Below are 17,882 nucleotides of genomic sequence, written 5' to 3' on the forward strand. Positions count from 1 at the left end.
CTTTAGTAATACTGTAGGAATGGAGGGTTTCAGGTTCTTTGAAATGAAGATTAGTACTTGGAGACTTTGAATTAAACTCCTTAAGAAGTAATTCAAGGGAAAAAATTTCCTTCTGAAGATCTTAGAATCAGCATTTCTCTCAAGTCCCACCTGTTAAAAAAATTTCTGCTTTACTTCCATGGATTGAGATATGGAGTCTCACTTTTGATCTCGTGCTGCCTGCAGAGGGTGTTCAGTGGCCCCTTTGACTGATGGTTTGGTGAATGGTAAGGTTAGTGAAGTACCTTGTACAAGGTAGTCAAGATGACAGATGCTAATAGAGAGGAGGACCAGGCAAAAGCAGAGGGAGTGTGCACCTGCCAAATACTGAATTGAACTGACAACTGTGAATCTGTGACAGAACATAGGCCCTGCTATGTCAGGAAAGCAGGAACAGCTAAGGGGATTTGCTTGCCAAATCCAGGACAACAGTTGGCCTAGAGGACCCTTTTTACCTTGGGGAAGATGGTCACATAAGTGGACTGGGACAAAAGTAAATTGTCCTAGAGACTAGATGGTCTTTAGCATGATGGCTGCAGACACCCCTGATACCAGGAAGCATCTATCAGAGCCAGGGTTGGGAAAGTCTAGTACTAAGGGAGAAAACTAGTCTTAGATCTAAGATAACAAAGCTTCCCCCACTTAGTGTGTGCTGGACCTGAGTTGCTGGCATCAGGGACAGCCTGGCCTCTTATGTGTTGTCTCTTTTAGTCTCCTGTTAGGAGGTGGTGGGGAGGGGGAGCTGTTTCCATGCCTTCTAACTTGGTTTTGATCTCAGGAAGGGAAAGCCCCTGCCCCTCTTTGAAGCAGCAGCCAGCACCACTTGTCTCTTCTCTCCTTCCCGCAGGCACTTCTGTTCAGAGTGGTGCCTCTTGCTGGCTCCTTCTGCTTCTGCTCAGTCCCCCTGCTGATTGGGAAGAAAGTGCACCAGTGGGACGATGGGGGTCTGAAACTCTTAAAGGAGCAGCTTTATTTCTGTTGAGAATTTATTTAGAGTATTGCTTGCATGTCTTTTTCCAATCAACAGATCATTCTAAGGAAAATAAAACAGGTAACAATTGACCATAATCCTCATTTAAAAGTTAACTGTGGATGATCTGGATTTGCATACACATTTTTAAACTAACCCATGGTGAAAATCACCATTAGCAATCAAATGGAATTTGAGTACCACTTACTGAGGGCATAGTGTCTGAGGGTCACAAATCTGAATGGGGCATTTCTTGACACAAAAAGGATTCACAATTTAGGACAGAAAATAATAAACAAGGCACACGTATTTTGTACCCCAACCCCACTATTTTAAAATGTAATTCCTATTTTTAAACCCTGTAGTAATAGCCGCATCTTAGTGGAGTTAACATAACCAGTAGCCAGTTAGCAAGCTGATTTAAAACATGGTCTCCCTTTGGCTGTTCATTGGTTGGTTTTCTGTCAATCCAATAGTATTTGTTGAAGATGTGGCTCCAGGAAAACTACACATTAGGTAAAATCCCACTGAATACAGAAATTGCAGCATTTTTGGAAAGTCACTTCTTCACACCAACAATGTGCTTTCTTTCCCTTACCAATAAAATAAAACAAAATAAGCCCTGGGTGTAAGCAATTCAAAGATAGATCTGTGGCACTTTCTACAGGGTTATATGGCTTCTCTGGTTCAAGGTTGCAATCTGACACACACCCCCTTCTGGGAGAAATATTAGACCTTGAGCAAATGACCTAGTGGGCAATCTTAGTTCATCAGCATCAAAAAGCAAGGCTATTTGGATGGTATTGAGTGCGTGTGATGAATGAAAACAAGTAATCAAATAGGAAAGGTGAAGAGACTAGCATAAGCCAGATGAGCACTAGGGTAACGCTTTGGTTGTACAGATGGAAAAGCTGAGGCCAAGAGGCTCTGTCAATGTTGTCTACTGCTCTGCTCACTTCCAGCCCTAGGATCTCAGCACTGTGCCAATATTGCACCTTCCCTGTAAGGACAGGAGGGAAGCAATTCAGATAAGTGGGACTCCAAACTAAACAAGCCTTTGTAATTCCCCCTTTTCTCTTGAGTAGGTGAGAAAACTTTTCCTTTGAGGAACACGCTGAAGTAATGGATTCATCCTTTCCTGGACTAGAAGGACAAGCTGAAAGGAGGAGAGGGGTGCGGTTAAGCCCTCCACGTGCAGAGAGACCATTCTCAAGCCAGAAGGGAGAGGAGCAGCTGGTGCGTGGGATAGTGGGCACACACCCAGTGGTTTTCCTGTTTCTCAGAGAAGGAAAATGCAGGAGGTTTTTGCCCAAAGCACAAGGTTAGAAGAAACTAGCACTATAACCACTTATCCCAAGGACCACTCAAGGGGCCGCCCTTTATCCCTCCCATTGCAGCTTGCTAAATCCAGGGCCCAGAGCTTGCTGACCTACTGAGCGACCAGTACTCCCTCAGCCTAAGAGAATGTTGCAGCATGAACTCGAGCTGGGATGCGCAGCACCGCAGAAATGGTGAAGGTGACCGCCCTGTCCTCCCTGAACACATGTACCCCGTGATGCAGCCCTGAGGGATGCTAGGGACGCAAAAGTTTGATCCAGTGGTCTGAAAAGAATGTCTGGCCAGAGACTGCAGGCGACGGCACAGTTTGTGCACTTTTTCCTGATGGCAAATATTACACCCCAGTGGGAGGTTGGGGTGGAGGTGTCCCATTCTGCTAGTCTACATTCTGGTACAGCGAGACCACCTTCTGTGTCCCCGTGTCTGTGTCCCAGGACCTCCTTCCGGTCCTGGGATGGGTCTGACTCTTCAGCTCTGCAACTGCCCCCATCAGCTGATTTTGACAGGGGGTGGGGGGCATCCAGGAGCACAGGCGGGCGGGGCTAGCCCTGCCAGATCCAAGGATGATAATGTGTCTGCTCCATGTCGCGGCTTCGAGCTGTCCAGGCTCCGCCCCCTGTGAGTGTGTAAGTGTGTGATGCTGTCTCGGCCGCCGCCGCCTGTGCAGCCGCCGCCGCCGCCGCCGCCACCGCCGCTGCCGCCCCGGCTGCCGCGCCGCGCCACTGCCAGTGCCTCGCTCGCCCCCGCCTCTGCCGTCGCCACCCGCCCGCAGCCTGCCAGGCGGGCGGCCCAGCCGGCCCCAGCTCCAAGCGGCCGCCGCCGCAGCCCGGACGCGCTGGGCACGCGGGCAGCCAGGGAGCGAGTGGACCAGAGCGGGCGCTCGGGCTCTTGCCTGCCCGGTGCCATCGCTTCCGCCGCCGCCGCCGCCGCCGCCACTGCTCCGGAGCGCAGGACCAGGTACCCGGGGCGCCCGCCGCTGCCGCCGATGCGGCCCCAGCACTTTTAACCGGGCAGGAGGGCCAGGGAGCCGCGCCGCCGACCGCAGCCAGAGAGCCGCGCAGCTCAGAGCCGCGCCGACACGCAGCGAGCAGGGACAGACGGCCGCCAGCCGCCGCCGCCCCGCCGCTATGGATCTATTCGACTTTTTCAGGGACTGGGACTTGGAGCAGCAGTGGTAGGTGTTAAAATTTGCCTTCTCTTTTGATGAGTGGGATCCCTGGTCTGGTCTGTGCTTTTCGTCTTTGTTAAGAGGAGCCAGGGCTGTTGTGGGGGGCGCCCCGGACACTCTCCCACTTGCTCCCAGACACCTCTAGCTTTGGCTTCAGTGACTCCTTGGTCTGGTTCTGGGATGGGGGAGGTGCGGGGGAAAAGGGACAGGGAACGATGCGGGCAAAAGCATCCCTTTGCACTCCAAGTCTAAAGAGTTGCAGCTGGCCCATAACAGCTTCGGTGCCACCCACCCACACAACAACCTCCTGGGGTCTTTTTCCCACCAGCGGCTCTTTGGGTAGGATCCAGTTCTAAACGCTTTAACTTTCCAGTTGCCAGTACCTGCAGCCAGTGGCGGGAGAAAAAGCGACAGCCAGGTACCCAGAGGCCACCCTCAGCTTGCTTAGCGGCCACCGCCCACGCTGTTGCCACCTCAATCCCCACCCAGAAAGGCATGAGTCCAAAACCTTCCCTAAAGCCTATCCAGCCTAAGTTCCTCTTCTTAGAGCAGCGTCTTCGGGGGCCACTGCACTAGGGACCTCCAGCCCAGATGCCTTTAGCGCTTGGCTTTCAAGTGGAAGGGTGTTTGAAGTTGGCAACCAAAGTCTGCAGCTCCGAAGTCAATGAACATTTAATTAGCCTCTGAACCCCCATTGGCTTCCCAGTGGGAGGCAGCCTTAGGTTTGTGTATTGGACACACAGCTAGAATCTCAAGGTTTAGCCTGCTTTAAACAAAATACCCTAAAGTTGCGGAGAGATCCTGAAACATGGCGCAAAGGTGACTGAGGTGGGGGTGGGGGAGCAGAAAGTTCTTCCTCTCTGTGTTGATGTACTGGCGCACATGCATACTGCTCCTCGGATCTAATAACTTTCGAAAAACTTCACCCTTTACTAAAAACATTATTGTTCTTTATAAGTCACAATATTTTAATATACCAATACCCCACCGCACCCATGCCCAAGTATTTAGCCGAGGAAGGAGGCAGGCACAGCAGCAGAGTCTTCTAGTGGCACTCTTGCCCTTTAAATGTAGTGAGAAGAATCTGTAGTGCCCACCAACAGTTTGAAATCTTTTGCAATGTTCAGACTACTAGCTGCTGGCCATGAATGCTGTGCCCCCCCCCCCCCTTTTTCAGGGATTTCCATTGTCAATGTCGTTTTAGGCAATTTCCTTCTTTTTAAAAAGGGTCAGATGCTTGGCCAATAGCTTCATTATGCCACTCAGGACCGCTTTGTTGCAAACCCAAGATACCTTACCATTTGTTTTATAGAAATTCCAAATAAATCATCGAATATATCAGTATTCATCTATAGACATTTTAAAAACTATGTGAGATTTTATTAGCTGCAAGGAAAACATGATATAGTTAAAGAATCTACTCCTATTAAAATTTGAAAAAATCCTGAAATTATTGCTCAATTTAAGGCTATATTTCTGAATACAACATTTACTGTGCTACAGTAATTTATTTTACTGACAACCGATAACCACAGCATTATTATCTGCATGAAATTCTTCTAATATATGTTTTAGGTAACACTGCTAATTTAATGGACATTGTTATAATTGATTTAAGACTTAGCTGAAATTTTAAGCATATACTAGGAATTAAGGTTTTTGAACACACAGTTACATTGTCTCAATTCTAGTTTATTATTATATATGTGTAGTTAAATATTTGAAGGGGATGTGAACCTTTCTGCTTAATTTCTGTTTTTCAGGAACATGTGTGCCTGTTTCCCTTTAGAAATTCCTATTCTTAAGAAAAATACAAAGTCATTTTCCTTCTGATCTGTAACTATGTCACATCCATTTTAGAGCATGCTGACCGATTTGGTAGATGTGATAGGAAATACGGATGGAATGGAATAACATATCTGCATAAAAAAGAAAAGCCTGAATTACCTTTCTGTATATATGATCCATACAATTTTTCTTCTTATTGCTTGGTTGTGAAGAGCAAGTTTTCTTGTGAATCTGGGTCTATATTTTTAATATTTGTAATGTGGCTGTGCATCTGTATTTTAAATCCCTCCACAGAGAAAAGAAACACAACCACGGCCATGGTGCATAAACTGAAAAGCTTGACATCATTCTTCATGATGATCTATATATTCTTCAAAACATGCATGTTTGTTAGTTTACTTCCATTTCCTGAAAATAACTAGAGGGTTAAAGGGATGATGTGCAATATCCCATGTATGTAGAAAGACAGATGAGGGGGAAAGGCATGAAAGTTAAAGAGCTCATTTGCATTAGACCTATTCACTTGTGGAACAGCAAGCTGGAAATTATTTCTATGTTAACTCTACCTAGATATTTACCAATAAATTCATCAGGGGAGCTAAAAAAATAAAAAGTAATAAAGCCAACTCAATTTTCTAAGCTTAATGAAGAATGGCTGAATATATACAGGTATATGCATTATTTACAAACACTTGTCTATAGTAAATATAAAAAAACTGAGTGCACATTGATAAGCATATTTAGGTTAGGAAATATATGCACTCCAGAGATGGCTTATGAACGCTGCAGGTATGTGCCATGTCTAGGAATGCTCATATGCCTTAGAGAATGTATCACTGGATTTTACAAACTGCAATGGTAGCTTAATGGGTCATGCTCTGGACTCCATTAAAGGGCAAAAGCTCAAGTTCCTTAGGATTCCTGGATGCATGAGCAGTGTTCACCTGAGTTGGAATTTAATATGAACCATTCTGTGAAAGGAAAGGAAGGCACAGATGTTTATGTCTGCCTAATAGATCATTTTATCTTTTCAAAAGAAAAGAACAACATGGAGAAAGGAGGAGGAAAGCATAGTTCATGCTTTTCAAATCATTCCATAGATTCGTTCTTTTTAAACAAGTAAATGAATTCTTGAGGTATCTGAAGATCATGTGGCCAGATTTGGATGTCTTTATCAGCAATGGCAAAGTCATTAACATAAATGCAAGAGCTTACAAATTGTACACATTATGCTATCTCATAAGCACCTACCTCTATTGCATTAAAGTGACTCTTTGTAATATGCATGCCAAATTTCTTTTTATTAAAAAAAAATAAAGTGTGTCAGTGTGTGTGTTTTCAGTGGGTAAAAACATAGATAATTTTTAAGGATAGAAATGTAAAAAATCCCATGAGAGCAAACCCTAAATATTAAAAATAGTTTTGTTAAGAACTTGTGATAGTGGCTGATTCTCACAGCAAAGGACTACATCAGTTGTTTGTAGATTTTATGTGATGTCTCACAAGTAGCCTAATTAGAGGCAAGCTTGCAAACGGGCAGTTATACAGGAAGAGACTTAAACTCACTAAACTGTTATATAAATAGAAAGTTCAAAGGTCCATGTGAGGCTGTCAAGGCTGAGAAGGGGCCATGTGCCAGCCAGGCTTCTTCTACTTGGATGAAGGCAACCCCCAGGGCCTGCTCCAACAGCTAACACTTTCCCAAGTTTTCTGGACCTCATGGGGCCTGGAGGAGGGGACCTGCTTTCCAGACAAAAGTGAACTGTTCCAGCTCCAGCCAGGCATGGCTTCTACCACAGCAGTCCATCTGCCTCCACCCACTCCCGTGTTCCACACAGGTCCTCTGGGGCTCCCTTAGCTACAGTCTACCACAAGAGTAAAACAGGACTGGTTGTGGATGGGAAACTGTGGGAAATAGAGGGAGTACAACTTTTCTCATGCTGGGGCTACTAGAACTACACTGGGAGGGGGAGGAGTCTCATTTTCTTTAAGGCCTGTGGGTTGTCAAAACTTCTGTTCTCTGCTGTCAGCCATTGATCTTTCCCCCTTTGACTCTGTAGCATGTTAAAAAAGAAACTCTCTATGGTTCATGTTTTTGTCTAGTGTGATATATATTCTCTAGTACGCTTGAGTATTCACTCAGTAAACCATTTTGTAGTGAATGTAGTGAAAGAAATATATGGGAAGGAGAGATTGCAAGTAGTAATACTTGCTTTTGATAAGATATCCTCTACAACCTCCAGATATCCCTGCAAAGAATTAAGGCTGTCTGAGCTAATTTTTAAAATTACAGCTATTGGACAAGAAAGAAAATTATCTCATGTTAGAAATCAGTTTAATGATACATGAATTGTTTTGTTTATGATTCAGTCAAGCATTTAACAACTATAAAATACACAAATCAAGATAGAAAATGACTGCCTCAAAATGTGTCAGTTATTATAGGCATTCATGACATTCAAAACATTTAAATATTTTATGGATGGATAAAAATTATATTGTATTAAAACATGTTAACATTGGATAGAAATGATTCAAATATGTTGAATTTATATTTTACCTCCATTCTTAGATGTGACTATTTCTTGTGTGCAATATTTACACATGTTTAATGTAATTTTAAAATTCTAAAAGTCCAATAAAATGATCATCTGTAGAATAATCTAGATGCTGTTTGCCTAAGAACTTGTAATGCTAGGTAATACTTCAAAGGGGCAAATCATCATATACTAGATTAACTTCTCATGGAGACAAAACAATTCAGAGATTACATTTTTCCCTTTTAATTTTGTCTTTCTGTGGTGCTTAAAAAACAACATATTTATTGGAAAATCCAAAAAAAAAATTGGGCTGAAGATCAATGAAAGCAAGAATTGAACTTCAAGTATAATGAGGGCATGCACATGGATGTGTTTCAGCTGCAGTAGGACTCAGCCTAATCAACCCTATTGTAGTTGGAATATTCATTCATTTGGGGAAGCTATATACTTCATACACTCAGTGCCATACCTCACTTAATCTTAACAAAAACTTTCTGCAACGTAATGGCCCAAGATGATAATTATTTTCAGAGATGTCAGCTATTTAGTAATGCAGGTCAGATTTCATCCTAGATGGTCTGGACATTTTGATAGAGTATTTCCAACAAGTTCATTGCTACTACATAAGACACATCCTTTTACCATTGTGAGGTGGAAATTGCCAGAGTTGTTCCCATTTTTCTGATGAGCAGACTTGATTCTGGACATTGTTGGTATACACTTTATCCTAGTATATACAGCCTGGTGGATATGACCATAAGTCCATATTTATGAAATGTATATCAGGTGCCCCTCTACAAAATGGTATTGACTGTTCATTTATTGTGTGTTTTGAGGATATGTAGTTTTCACTAAAGCAAATGAATTGAATTGTGTAGATTATGCTTACATAAGAAAAATAAATTTGTGCAATCACCATGTACTTGACCAGCTATGGAACACTGATTTCTTTCTGTTAGCTAAAAAAGAGAACAATTTATGTATTGATACAGTCTCTTGACATGCTTTTCTTTTCTTTTTTAACATTTATTAGCTGTAGAAATAATGGATTTTATTTAGAAAATTTTATGTATTTATCATCATAATCAATCATTTCATTTCTAGTTACTTTCATAAATATGTTTTCATGGACATTTGTGAATATTAACACATACATATACATCAACCCATTTTCTAGAAGTATGGGATACATAAATTGTAGTTGTTGTAGCATATAGGTACACCATATATACATATATAACAGTGAAAACTGAAGTTTAAAAGCTGAAATCATTGAGCATTGACCACATATTTTGAATGAGCAAGTTTCTTAAATTTGGTATTGATTACATAGATGACCACAATACATTTCTCAGGTATATTTGCAGCCCCCAATTTGTGCTAGGAAGTTCATAACACTTCTTGTCAAACAGTTTTGTAATCTATCACATCTGTTCTTTGTTTTGATCCTACTAGCAACCTTGAGACTTTTTAAGAATTGTTATAATTAACTCCATTTTCAAGGGAAGAAAATTGAAGTTCATAGGGGTTAAGTGGCTTGCCAAAGTTTGAACAGTAAGTGAATGGTTAAATGAAATATGCTAATTGTACTTTTCACTTCCTCACAACTGTTACATTAAGGAGTTTATGTTTAAAATCATTGCTTCCTAAGTGATGGCATATCACCCCTGTGCGTCATCTAGCACTGTCCCTTCCCATCAGAGGTATTGAAGAATTGTCTGTTGATTTACATTGGCTCAAAGACGGATCCATGAAAATGTGCATCTTTCACAAATACTTGCTTAATAAGTCCACGAGAAAATACTGGCTTGTGCTTTCATTGTAGTGTTTGAATTATTCTTACTTCTGTTAGGTCTATTAGAGTCTGATCTCTTTTACAGAAAATAATGAGACAACATAATAGTTACACAAAAACTTAATAAGAAAGACAAAACTAGAAGCCGTGCTATGGGTGCAATTTAAAACATATAATTTCTATGAAATATAAGATATGTTTAGCATTGAGAAAACATGAAGGAATATTTCTAAAGCATGAAGTTACAGGAGTCAGTGTCAATCTGTATGGAGAGAGTTAAAGAAGAATGTGTGACAAAATTCTGAAGGGATGAGTGATCGAAGGTTTGGGGTTCCTTTAGCTATCCTTTAGTTTCACTCTTTATGACTTGTATTTCATCATGAGAAAGCTGTTTTTCTACTTAACTGTTGCAGATCTACACCATAATTATCATGACTGTTAAACAAAGGTCCAGCGCTGGCTTCATATCATGTTAAACTTTTATGTTGCACTTGAATGAAATGTTATATGCTTGTTCAAAGTAAGGCACACCACTGTGGAGAAGGTGATGCTCTGAATTGTTAGATTTGTTTAAAGTAAATCTTTTCAATGACTTTAGCTACTAACACCTACCAACTTCCCGGGTTGAGAAAAATTATCCATGAACTGAAATAAAATTGTGTGGTTGACAATAGTATTACAGACCAAGCCTGATTTTTATTAGGAATTGCTTAGGTGATGGAATTTTAAAAAATATACGTTATGTTTTGTTTGTAAAAGAATATGAACTAGTTCTTTAATGTAGTCTTTGATTCTGCTTTTCAGTAGGCAAGTGATGGCATATAAGCCATGCATTGGGGAATATGCTAAAGAAATTGGCTTTGTTTTTATTCCAGGCTCAAAAATCACTCATCTGTTTATTCTTCAGTATTCCTTTCTGAACCAAAAATAACTTCTATGCAGTGAAGAATGGTTTGTTTTGTTAGATTTCCAAAGAATATTTCTGAGCATCATTTATCCTTCTCAATGAAAAGCTGATCTCAGGAGCAGATAATTCTTCTTTTGGTAGCGTTTATTATACTCTGTTTTTAGAGTTAGAAAATTTCTTTTGGTAGGCAGCATATCTCCTTGAAATAAAGTTGAAATGTTTTCTTTTTTGATGTAAATAATAACAAAAAACTCAAAGTATTATTTGTCTTATAGCAGTCTTGAAAGTGTTGTCTAGGTTTTAAAAACATTGGAAGAAGTTTTCTGGGAGTTTGACATCTCCTTCCTCTTTGGATTTCTGGTTGGATCATGTTATGAGGTCAGTTTAACCTGCAGACTGCAGCAGCATGTCCTAACTATCAGTGGAATGACGTAAAAAGTGTGATCACATGGGCTTTATTTTCCTCTCCAGGATGTCAGTCAACTAATTTTTGAACGAATTAATTTTCCAAAGGGAGTGATTGTTTTCATGCCAGGTCCACACAGCCACAGTAAGTAAATTAGATTCAGCACGATGGATGTCTCTGATGAAGAGCCATGGAGAGGGCTCATCAATTAGCTATTATTTATTTGCTGGCAAAATGCTTGGCTCTGATGCATAGACATTAATCAATTCGTAGAACCTACTGTTTAAAGGCTAGGAGACTCCATAGAATCTTCTTGCTTTGTATCGACCTAGTACAGACAAGGAAACTGAGGCCCAGCGCGGTAAAGTGACTTTCCCGTCACTCAGCTAGTATCAGTTTTAATAGCAGATTAAGAGAGTGTAAATGGCCTCTATGACTTTAGGCACTGAACACTGAAATACAGATTTAAATGTGGAGAAAGAGTGTGGCACAGGCTTGTAAGTTAAAGAGGAATTTACAAAGACCTATTGTAGGTGAAATAGTCTTTACCCAGCCCATGAAATGCTTTAAGTGCTATTAACAATATATAGGAAAAAATGGAGTGACTATGAAGGGTTGGTGGTGTGTGACTATAATCCTGAAGCAGGGGGCTTACTCAGACTAGCATTGTGACCTTGTTTCAAAATTAACCAAACAATTAAACCAAGACAGATAGAAGAGTAGAAACTGTTATTTAGAAGTCCTAGAGCATCCCATCTGCAACAGGAAATGATGGCCTGTAGACTTGGAGTTACCTCCTTCTGCCTCTCATTTCGCTCCCAGCTGCCAGTGCTTTGTTTTGCTGTGTAGTTGTGAACTCTCCTTAGCAGCACCAACTAGCATTTGATGAGAGATGGCTACAAAACTCATCAAAACTATTTTGACTGTTTGCGTTGTGGAAACAGATGCACTTAATCTAAGAAATACCAAATGAAAATTTGGGTCTTCTTTTTTAAACAATTAAAATAACTGTAAATGGGCAACTAATTGGCCAAATAACTGTTTTGAAAAGATGTGTGTACCATAGCCTTTGAGCTATCCCCAGATATATAGCTTCCTTCCACTTTTCTCCTTTTTAAAGAAAAATGATGTAATCTTTTATTTAGAAGGCACGTATCAGGATTTCGCTCTCTGCATTTATTTATTTTCCCTAAATTGTAAGCTCGCATCCCATCTGATTGCTATTTTCATATGTGTGTGTGATTAACTGATTAAACATCAAGTAATTCTTTAGGTATCTCATCCTTCATGTATCAGCTCTATATCTATGGAACGTCCGCAGGTCACTGTCCCTTTCCAACTCAATACCCTCGCCTAGTCTTAAATTCCCCTTCTCTGTATTCTCACACTGCACTGAATACACTTTCATCTTGGCTGCAGGATACTTTCTCACTTTCTTGATGTCTTTATTTACTTGTGCTCTTGTGTGAGATGAGTACTTGCATCTTCTTTCTACATCCCGACTGCATAGCCTGGAGTAATGATTACTTATTGGTTCAGAGTAGAACATCATGTATTTATTAAATTCAGTCAGTCATTGAACTAGTTCTTCAAAAATGTAAATCTGGATGGGAAAGTAATACTGCTACCACTGATGTTAACACTGAGGGTAAAAGTGAAAATACTGATTTACTGTGTGAGAGGCTCTGATATATACAGTGTTTTCCACAGTAAAAATGAGATCTAGTGACTTGCCCCAGGTTGAATTGGAGTAGTGTATGGTAGATCTGGACTTAATATAGAGTATAGTGAATCTTTAGCTACTCTGCTAACCCATAATGATTCCCTTCTGCTTTTTGTGGGACTTTGCAGTTGTCTAGTGATGAGGCTTTTGCTGCTCATTTTGAAATTTTTATAAATTAGCTTTGGGTTTAAATTCATAATCAAATATGAGGCATAACTAATGAGGTGTCTACTCATGATTATGTTCCTCTTTGTGGTATGCAGCAAATTTGGGGCACAGTTTACACTGATCTGTAAACGTGAACATAATTCAAACATCAGAACTGAGATCTATGAGCTTAAAGATTTCAGTGCTGTTCTCGGCTTCTGAGTACATGAAACAGTAACTTATCCACGGTGGGTGGTTATTTATATTTGTTGTGTATATAAATGGATTATTATATAACAACTTGCTTCATACTTTATGGGGTCAAATTTGTGAAGAGGTAACTCAGAGGAGTAAAACTTAATTTTAACAGAACACAAAAGTTGGCAGTTTATAGATAGATATAGGAAGTAGAGAGGGATGTTGTCTCATTTCCAGTAGGTATTTTTTCCAGCATTGTTATAAATAAAATGTTTCTTCTGTGCATCTCATTTGCAAAGATTCTTGAGAATTCATTGTTGGTAAGCAAATGCTGTGAACAAAATATGCTTAGTCTATCAGATATGTAATTGTACATTTTATATCTACTATTTTCTTCTGATAGTGTGCAAGGATGTCCAGTATCTGCCATAGTATTTTATGGGTTAGTGTTCAGAATTTTAGATAAGATTCTTTTAACTAAGGCTTGGTGGAAGAGGTTTTCTCTAACATTCTTAAGGCCCTTAGTTTCATGAATAAAACTGAATTTGGGAGGAGGCACAAGAAGAGTTAGCGATGCAGGGCTCTGGCATGACATTCTCACAGAATTACGTTTAAGAATAAGAAAAGTTATACTCTGGAAACGATGTACCATAGTTAGTTAAAAGTGTCTTACCATGTCGTAATCATTGAGTTAAGGCTCATATAGTACAAAGGGAGTCATATATGCCTTGAACTTCTCCAGAGTAGTTCCTACACCCTGAACCAGATGCTGTTTTTATATTTTTACTTCTTGAGAGGCTAACCTAGGATCTGGGTTTTGCAAACATATATTTTTAGATGGAACACATCTTCTATTTATGCCTCTGGAGGATTCAGATGACAGTTTCATCTCTAGGATGAGCAAAAAAGTTTCCAAGTTTCAATTCTTAAGAACTCTGTAAGGTGTTTTTACAGTAAACAAAAAGATGATAACATACATTCCATTAGGTCCTGTCATTTGTAGGTATCGCTCCACTAAGCAAACACCCTAACAATAGGTGCTTCAACCCCCATTTTACTGCCTTTTAAAAATCTGATTTTTAAAAGGCTTAACCTGTCTTTGTAACATATTCTTATCCCCAGTGCTTATAGGAAGAGCAAGCCATTTAAGTCTCCTATGTGCTATCTCACTTGATGCCAACAGTCCATTGGGTCTGTTCCCTTCCTCTACGTTACTGGGTTGAAAACGAAAACCTCTAATTCACCTATAATATTAAGAATCAACATATGTACAGATCTATGACAATGCCTTCTTACTATATGTTCAATTTTTTATTTGGTGCATACTATTATAAGAATCAATACATTAACAACAAAGATAACTAACATAAACTTAATTATCAGAAACCAGAAAGTTTTGCTTAGGTGCAAAACATTTCACCATGAGTAGTCATTGCCCCTGACTCAAAGCTGGGTGGAGCATTCCTTGTGCTACAAACACATTAGTAACATAAATAAAGATTCCTCTGAGGCTTTTCTTGTCACTGGAAATATGACTGCAATTGCAGGACCTGGTCATTTTTATATTCTAATCACTAATTACTTTCATTATTCATTAGACTCATTACATTAATAGGATAAGGAAAGGTAAGTGTGTCTTTTTAAAAATTTTGAAATCTGAATAACTTGTGTTCACTTACTAAAAATGAAAGGCTATTACATTAATATTTGGATGGAAATATGTGGGTTTATATTTTAAGATAGAAATAATATGATTCTGAAAAAGTTCATAGAAGTTCACAGACATCACATAACTCTTAAAACATAAGGTAAATGATGAAGCATGGGGTAAGTTTCCTTAAATTGAACATAATCATAAAAATTCAAGGAAAAGCAATATATTCTGAAAAATTTATGAGAGGTTCTTTAGGGGGGAGTTCACAAAGCCTGACAACCCTCAGTACATCTGGCCTGGCACATTCCTGTCTGTAATGAGAACCTTATGGGGCACTGGGCCTTGGTTTTCTTAGGGAGAGCCTATTTCCCAAGGGTATCATAAATGATACACAAGTCAGAAACTTCGTGGCTCATGGCATTTCTCAGTAGGACTTTAGGTCAGAAGATGGGAAAGGGCTTTTCTAATAAATCTTCATTGAACTTTGGCTAATTCACACTATTATTGCCATTTTTATTTTGCTGTTGGTTATATAGGAATTTGAGGAGAAATGACTATGCCTACAAGACTTCCCAGAAATAGTCTAATGTCTTGGGGTCACTACAACTCTTATTTTTTTTTATCCAAATGCATTTGCTTAACAGTGATGACAACCAGACACCACAGACATGTAAACACCAGAAACAAAAGATTGAACACCCAGACAGAAAAACTGAAGAAAGTGTGCAATGCCAAAGCGAGATTTTTTTTTCTTTTTGTGTTTCATCCATCTCCTTTTCTCTACGTTCTGGGAATCTTAGTGATTCAACTCACTTGTGGATGTGAGTCTTCTACTATAGAATGGGTGGTATGGGAATGGGTGATAAATCGTAAAATATAATCATTGGAAATATATATTTTCACACATTTTTTACCTATACATACATTTTCTATAATTTTCTTCTCAAAAGTAAAGTTTTCTATCAGTTAGTGTGCATTTTGGTGCTAAGGGTAGAAAGTGGGGGAAACTTGTAAGTTAAATTGATTGTATTTGTGTGTGTGTGTGTGTGTGTGTGTGTGTGTGTGTGTGTTTTATCATTTAATGTGTTGCTCCTGCCTTCTTTGTGAGCAAGTTCTTAGTGGATTTCAAATGGTCTTGTGCACAAGCCTTGTTGTTCCTTCTAATATACAACCCTCCCTTTTCCATCACCTCTTTCATTATCTCATAAATTCCTGACATTTCTTTTTGTAAGTATCTTTGTGGTCATGGTTTCACTTGGGTCTTTAGGTATTTCCTAAAAGGGACTTGGTGAAGCTAACCTGACATCAGCATCTTTCTTCTGATTCACCATTCTCCTTTTAATCATCTTTTATTTCTCATACACTTGCAGAGGTTTTATGCCTTTGGCTAGATGCTGACATCAGATATCTGGAAGAGGAAAAAATGTCACTGCTTTGTAGTCATTTAACAATTTTTCACTAAACAGTGTTTCTTCATTTTATGAAGAAAATGTTTAAAAGGCTGTAGTGATTGGAACAGCTTACTCTGAATTATTGAGGGAATTGGGCAAAATGAAACATTATTTTAAAAGAAAATAAGCAATTTTTACCTTTCATATGCTGATTCTGAAGGGGTGATGAACAAATTTCTCTGTTTCCTCACTGGGAGAAAGGAGGAAAATGACATTTAGGAGACAAAAGCCTTTAATGTCTTGCAAATTGCCTCACTGTATTCTAAGGTTCAGGTAAAAAATTATGACTCATGTTGATTTATGATCCATCAATTAAAAACAAAAAGGGAGGACTCTTGAATTCAAACTGTTGAATTATCAAACTTGAAAGCCCTGGCTATTTAGCTGTATTCCTGTATTTCCATTGTAACAATAGGACTAAATTTTCATAGACAACTGATTACCAAGCATTTGTAGCTACAGTGCTGATATTATATTGTCATCCATCATAATATAACAAGAGAATGGGGACTCTCTGCTGGCCAGTTTTTCCATAATGTTAAAACCATAAAAGTTATAAAAATAGGACAAGATCTATGATCAGTTGTCCTGAAACTGTGTGGCTCAATTTTCATGCAGTGTTCATAGCATCAGTGTTTCTGCAGCGCTGTTCTAACAACAGTGTGAACTGTAGAGCTTTCAAATGGTAAAGGTCATTAAGGAGCTTCAGACGTGGGCCAGATCCTTTTTCAGTATCCCTACCAGGAGTGAGACATTCAGCTTTTACTTCTCAAGGCAGCTGATTTCTTTCCATTTGGACAGTTCTGAAAGAAATTCTGTTTGCGGTGTGGGGTGTGTGTGTCTTACAGCTTCGGATTCTTTGTTGCTGCAGGACTTGGGAGGCTACAGAATTATCTAAGTTCTTTAGTTCAAGTTGGTTCCCCTTCTGCATTCACTTATGTTCTTGCTGAGGATAAACATGCCTGAGGATAAACATGCCTGGAGAGACTGGGTGGGGGTGGGGTAGGGCGAGGCTGGAGGTGTGTGTTTGGAAGGTGGTTACAATCTCTTTCCTTAAATGCCTTTGTTCTTTTTGCTCCATTAGATAAGAATCAAGTGCTCAGCCAAATTTGGGACAAAAATCAGGTCTCTATCATTTTCTCCGAGGAAAGCATCTCTCCATATTGTCTTCTCTCCAATTGTGACAGGAAAAATCAGTAACCCAATGTCAAGTTCTGATGCATCCTGTGAACTTGTGTACTCTCTCTCTCTCTCTCTCTCTCTCTCTCTCTCTCTCTCTCTCTCTCTCTCTCTCTCTCTCTCTCTCTCTCTCATACACTCACACACACACACACACACACACACATACACACACACACTCACTTGGGAGAAAATAGTGGCTCCTGTAATTAGAGGGTTGCTGCATACCAAATACTAAACTATACAATTTCCACATTCAGACCCTGTTAAACACTTTAGTGGGAGTACACATATTTACTATTGCTTTTCTGATGTTGATTTCCAGAAAGACTGACTTATTTACTCAAAATCACAAAAGTAAATCATAGACAAGATAGTGTCTAAGCATTAATACTAAAACCATATAAGTCATATCATACTACGTCTTGTGGGAATGCCTCCTGATCGCTAAATAATTTTAAAAGCAACAAAAGTTTGTTAGATGTCCTATATTTCTTTAAATTACCTGAGGTCATGTGTAAGGATCCTTCTGGTTGCAACTTATGGCACTTTAAAGTGAAAAAAGAAACGGGTATCTTG

The 17,882-nt window shown here is 39.6% G+C and overlaps 1 protein-coding gene across 5 annotated transcripts in view; it reads left to right on the forward strand.

Moving 5' to 3' along the window:
- Positions 1-3,474: 3,474 nt before the first annotated feature.
- The window catches only part of AFF2 (ALF transcription elongation factor 2), a gene marked incomplete at both ends in the record, with an annotated part of 471,510 nt that continues 457,102 nt past the window's right edge, over positions 3,475-17,882 (forward strand). For all 5 annotated transcript variants that reach the window (XM_080909761.1, XM_080909763.1, XM_080909762.1 and 2 more), the window contains one exon: positions 3,475-3,521. In XM_080909761.1, coding sequence (XP_080765887.1) covers positions 3,475-3,521 — 47 coding nt within the window. The remainder of the gene's footprint in view (positions 3,522-17,882) is intronic.

This window comes from Micromys minutus, assembly GCF_963924665.1.
Source record: "Micromys minutus genome assembly, chromosome: X".
In the NCBI taxonomy this organism is placed as follows: domain Eukaryota; kingdom Metazoa; phylum Chordata; class Mammalia; order Rodentia; family Muridae; genus Micromys; species Micromys minutus.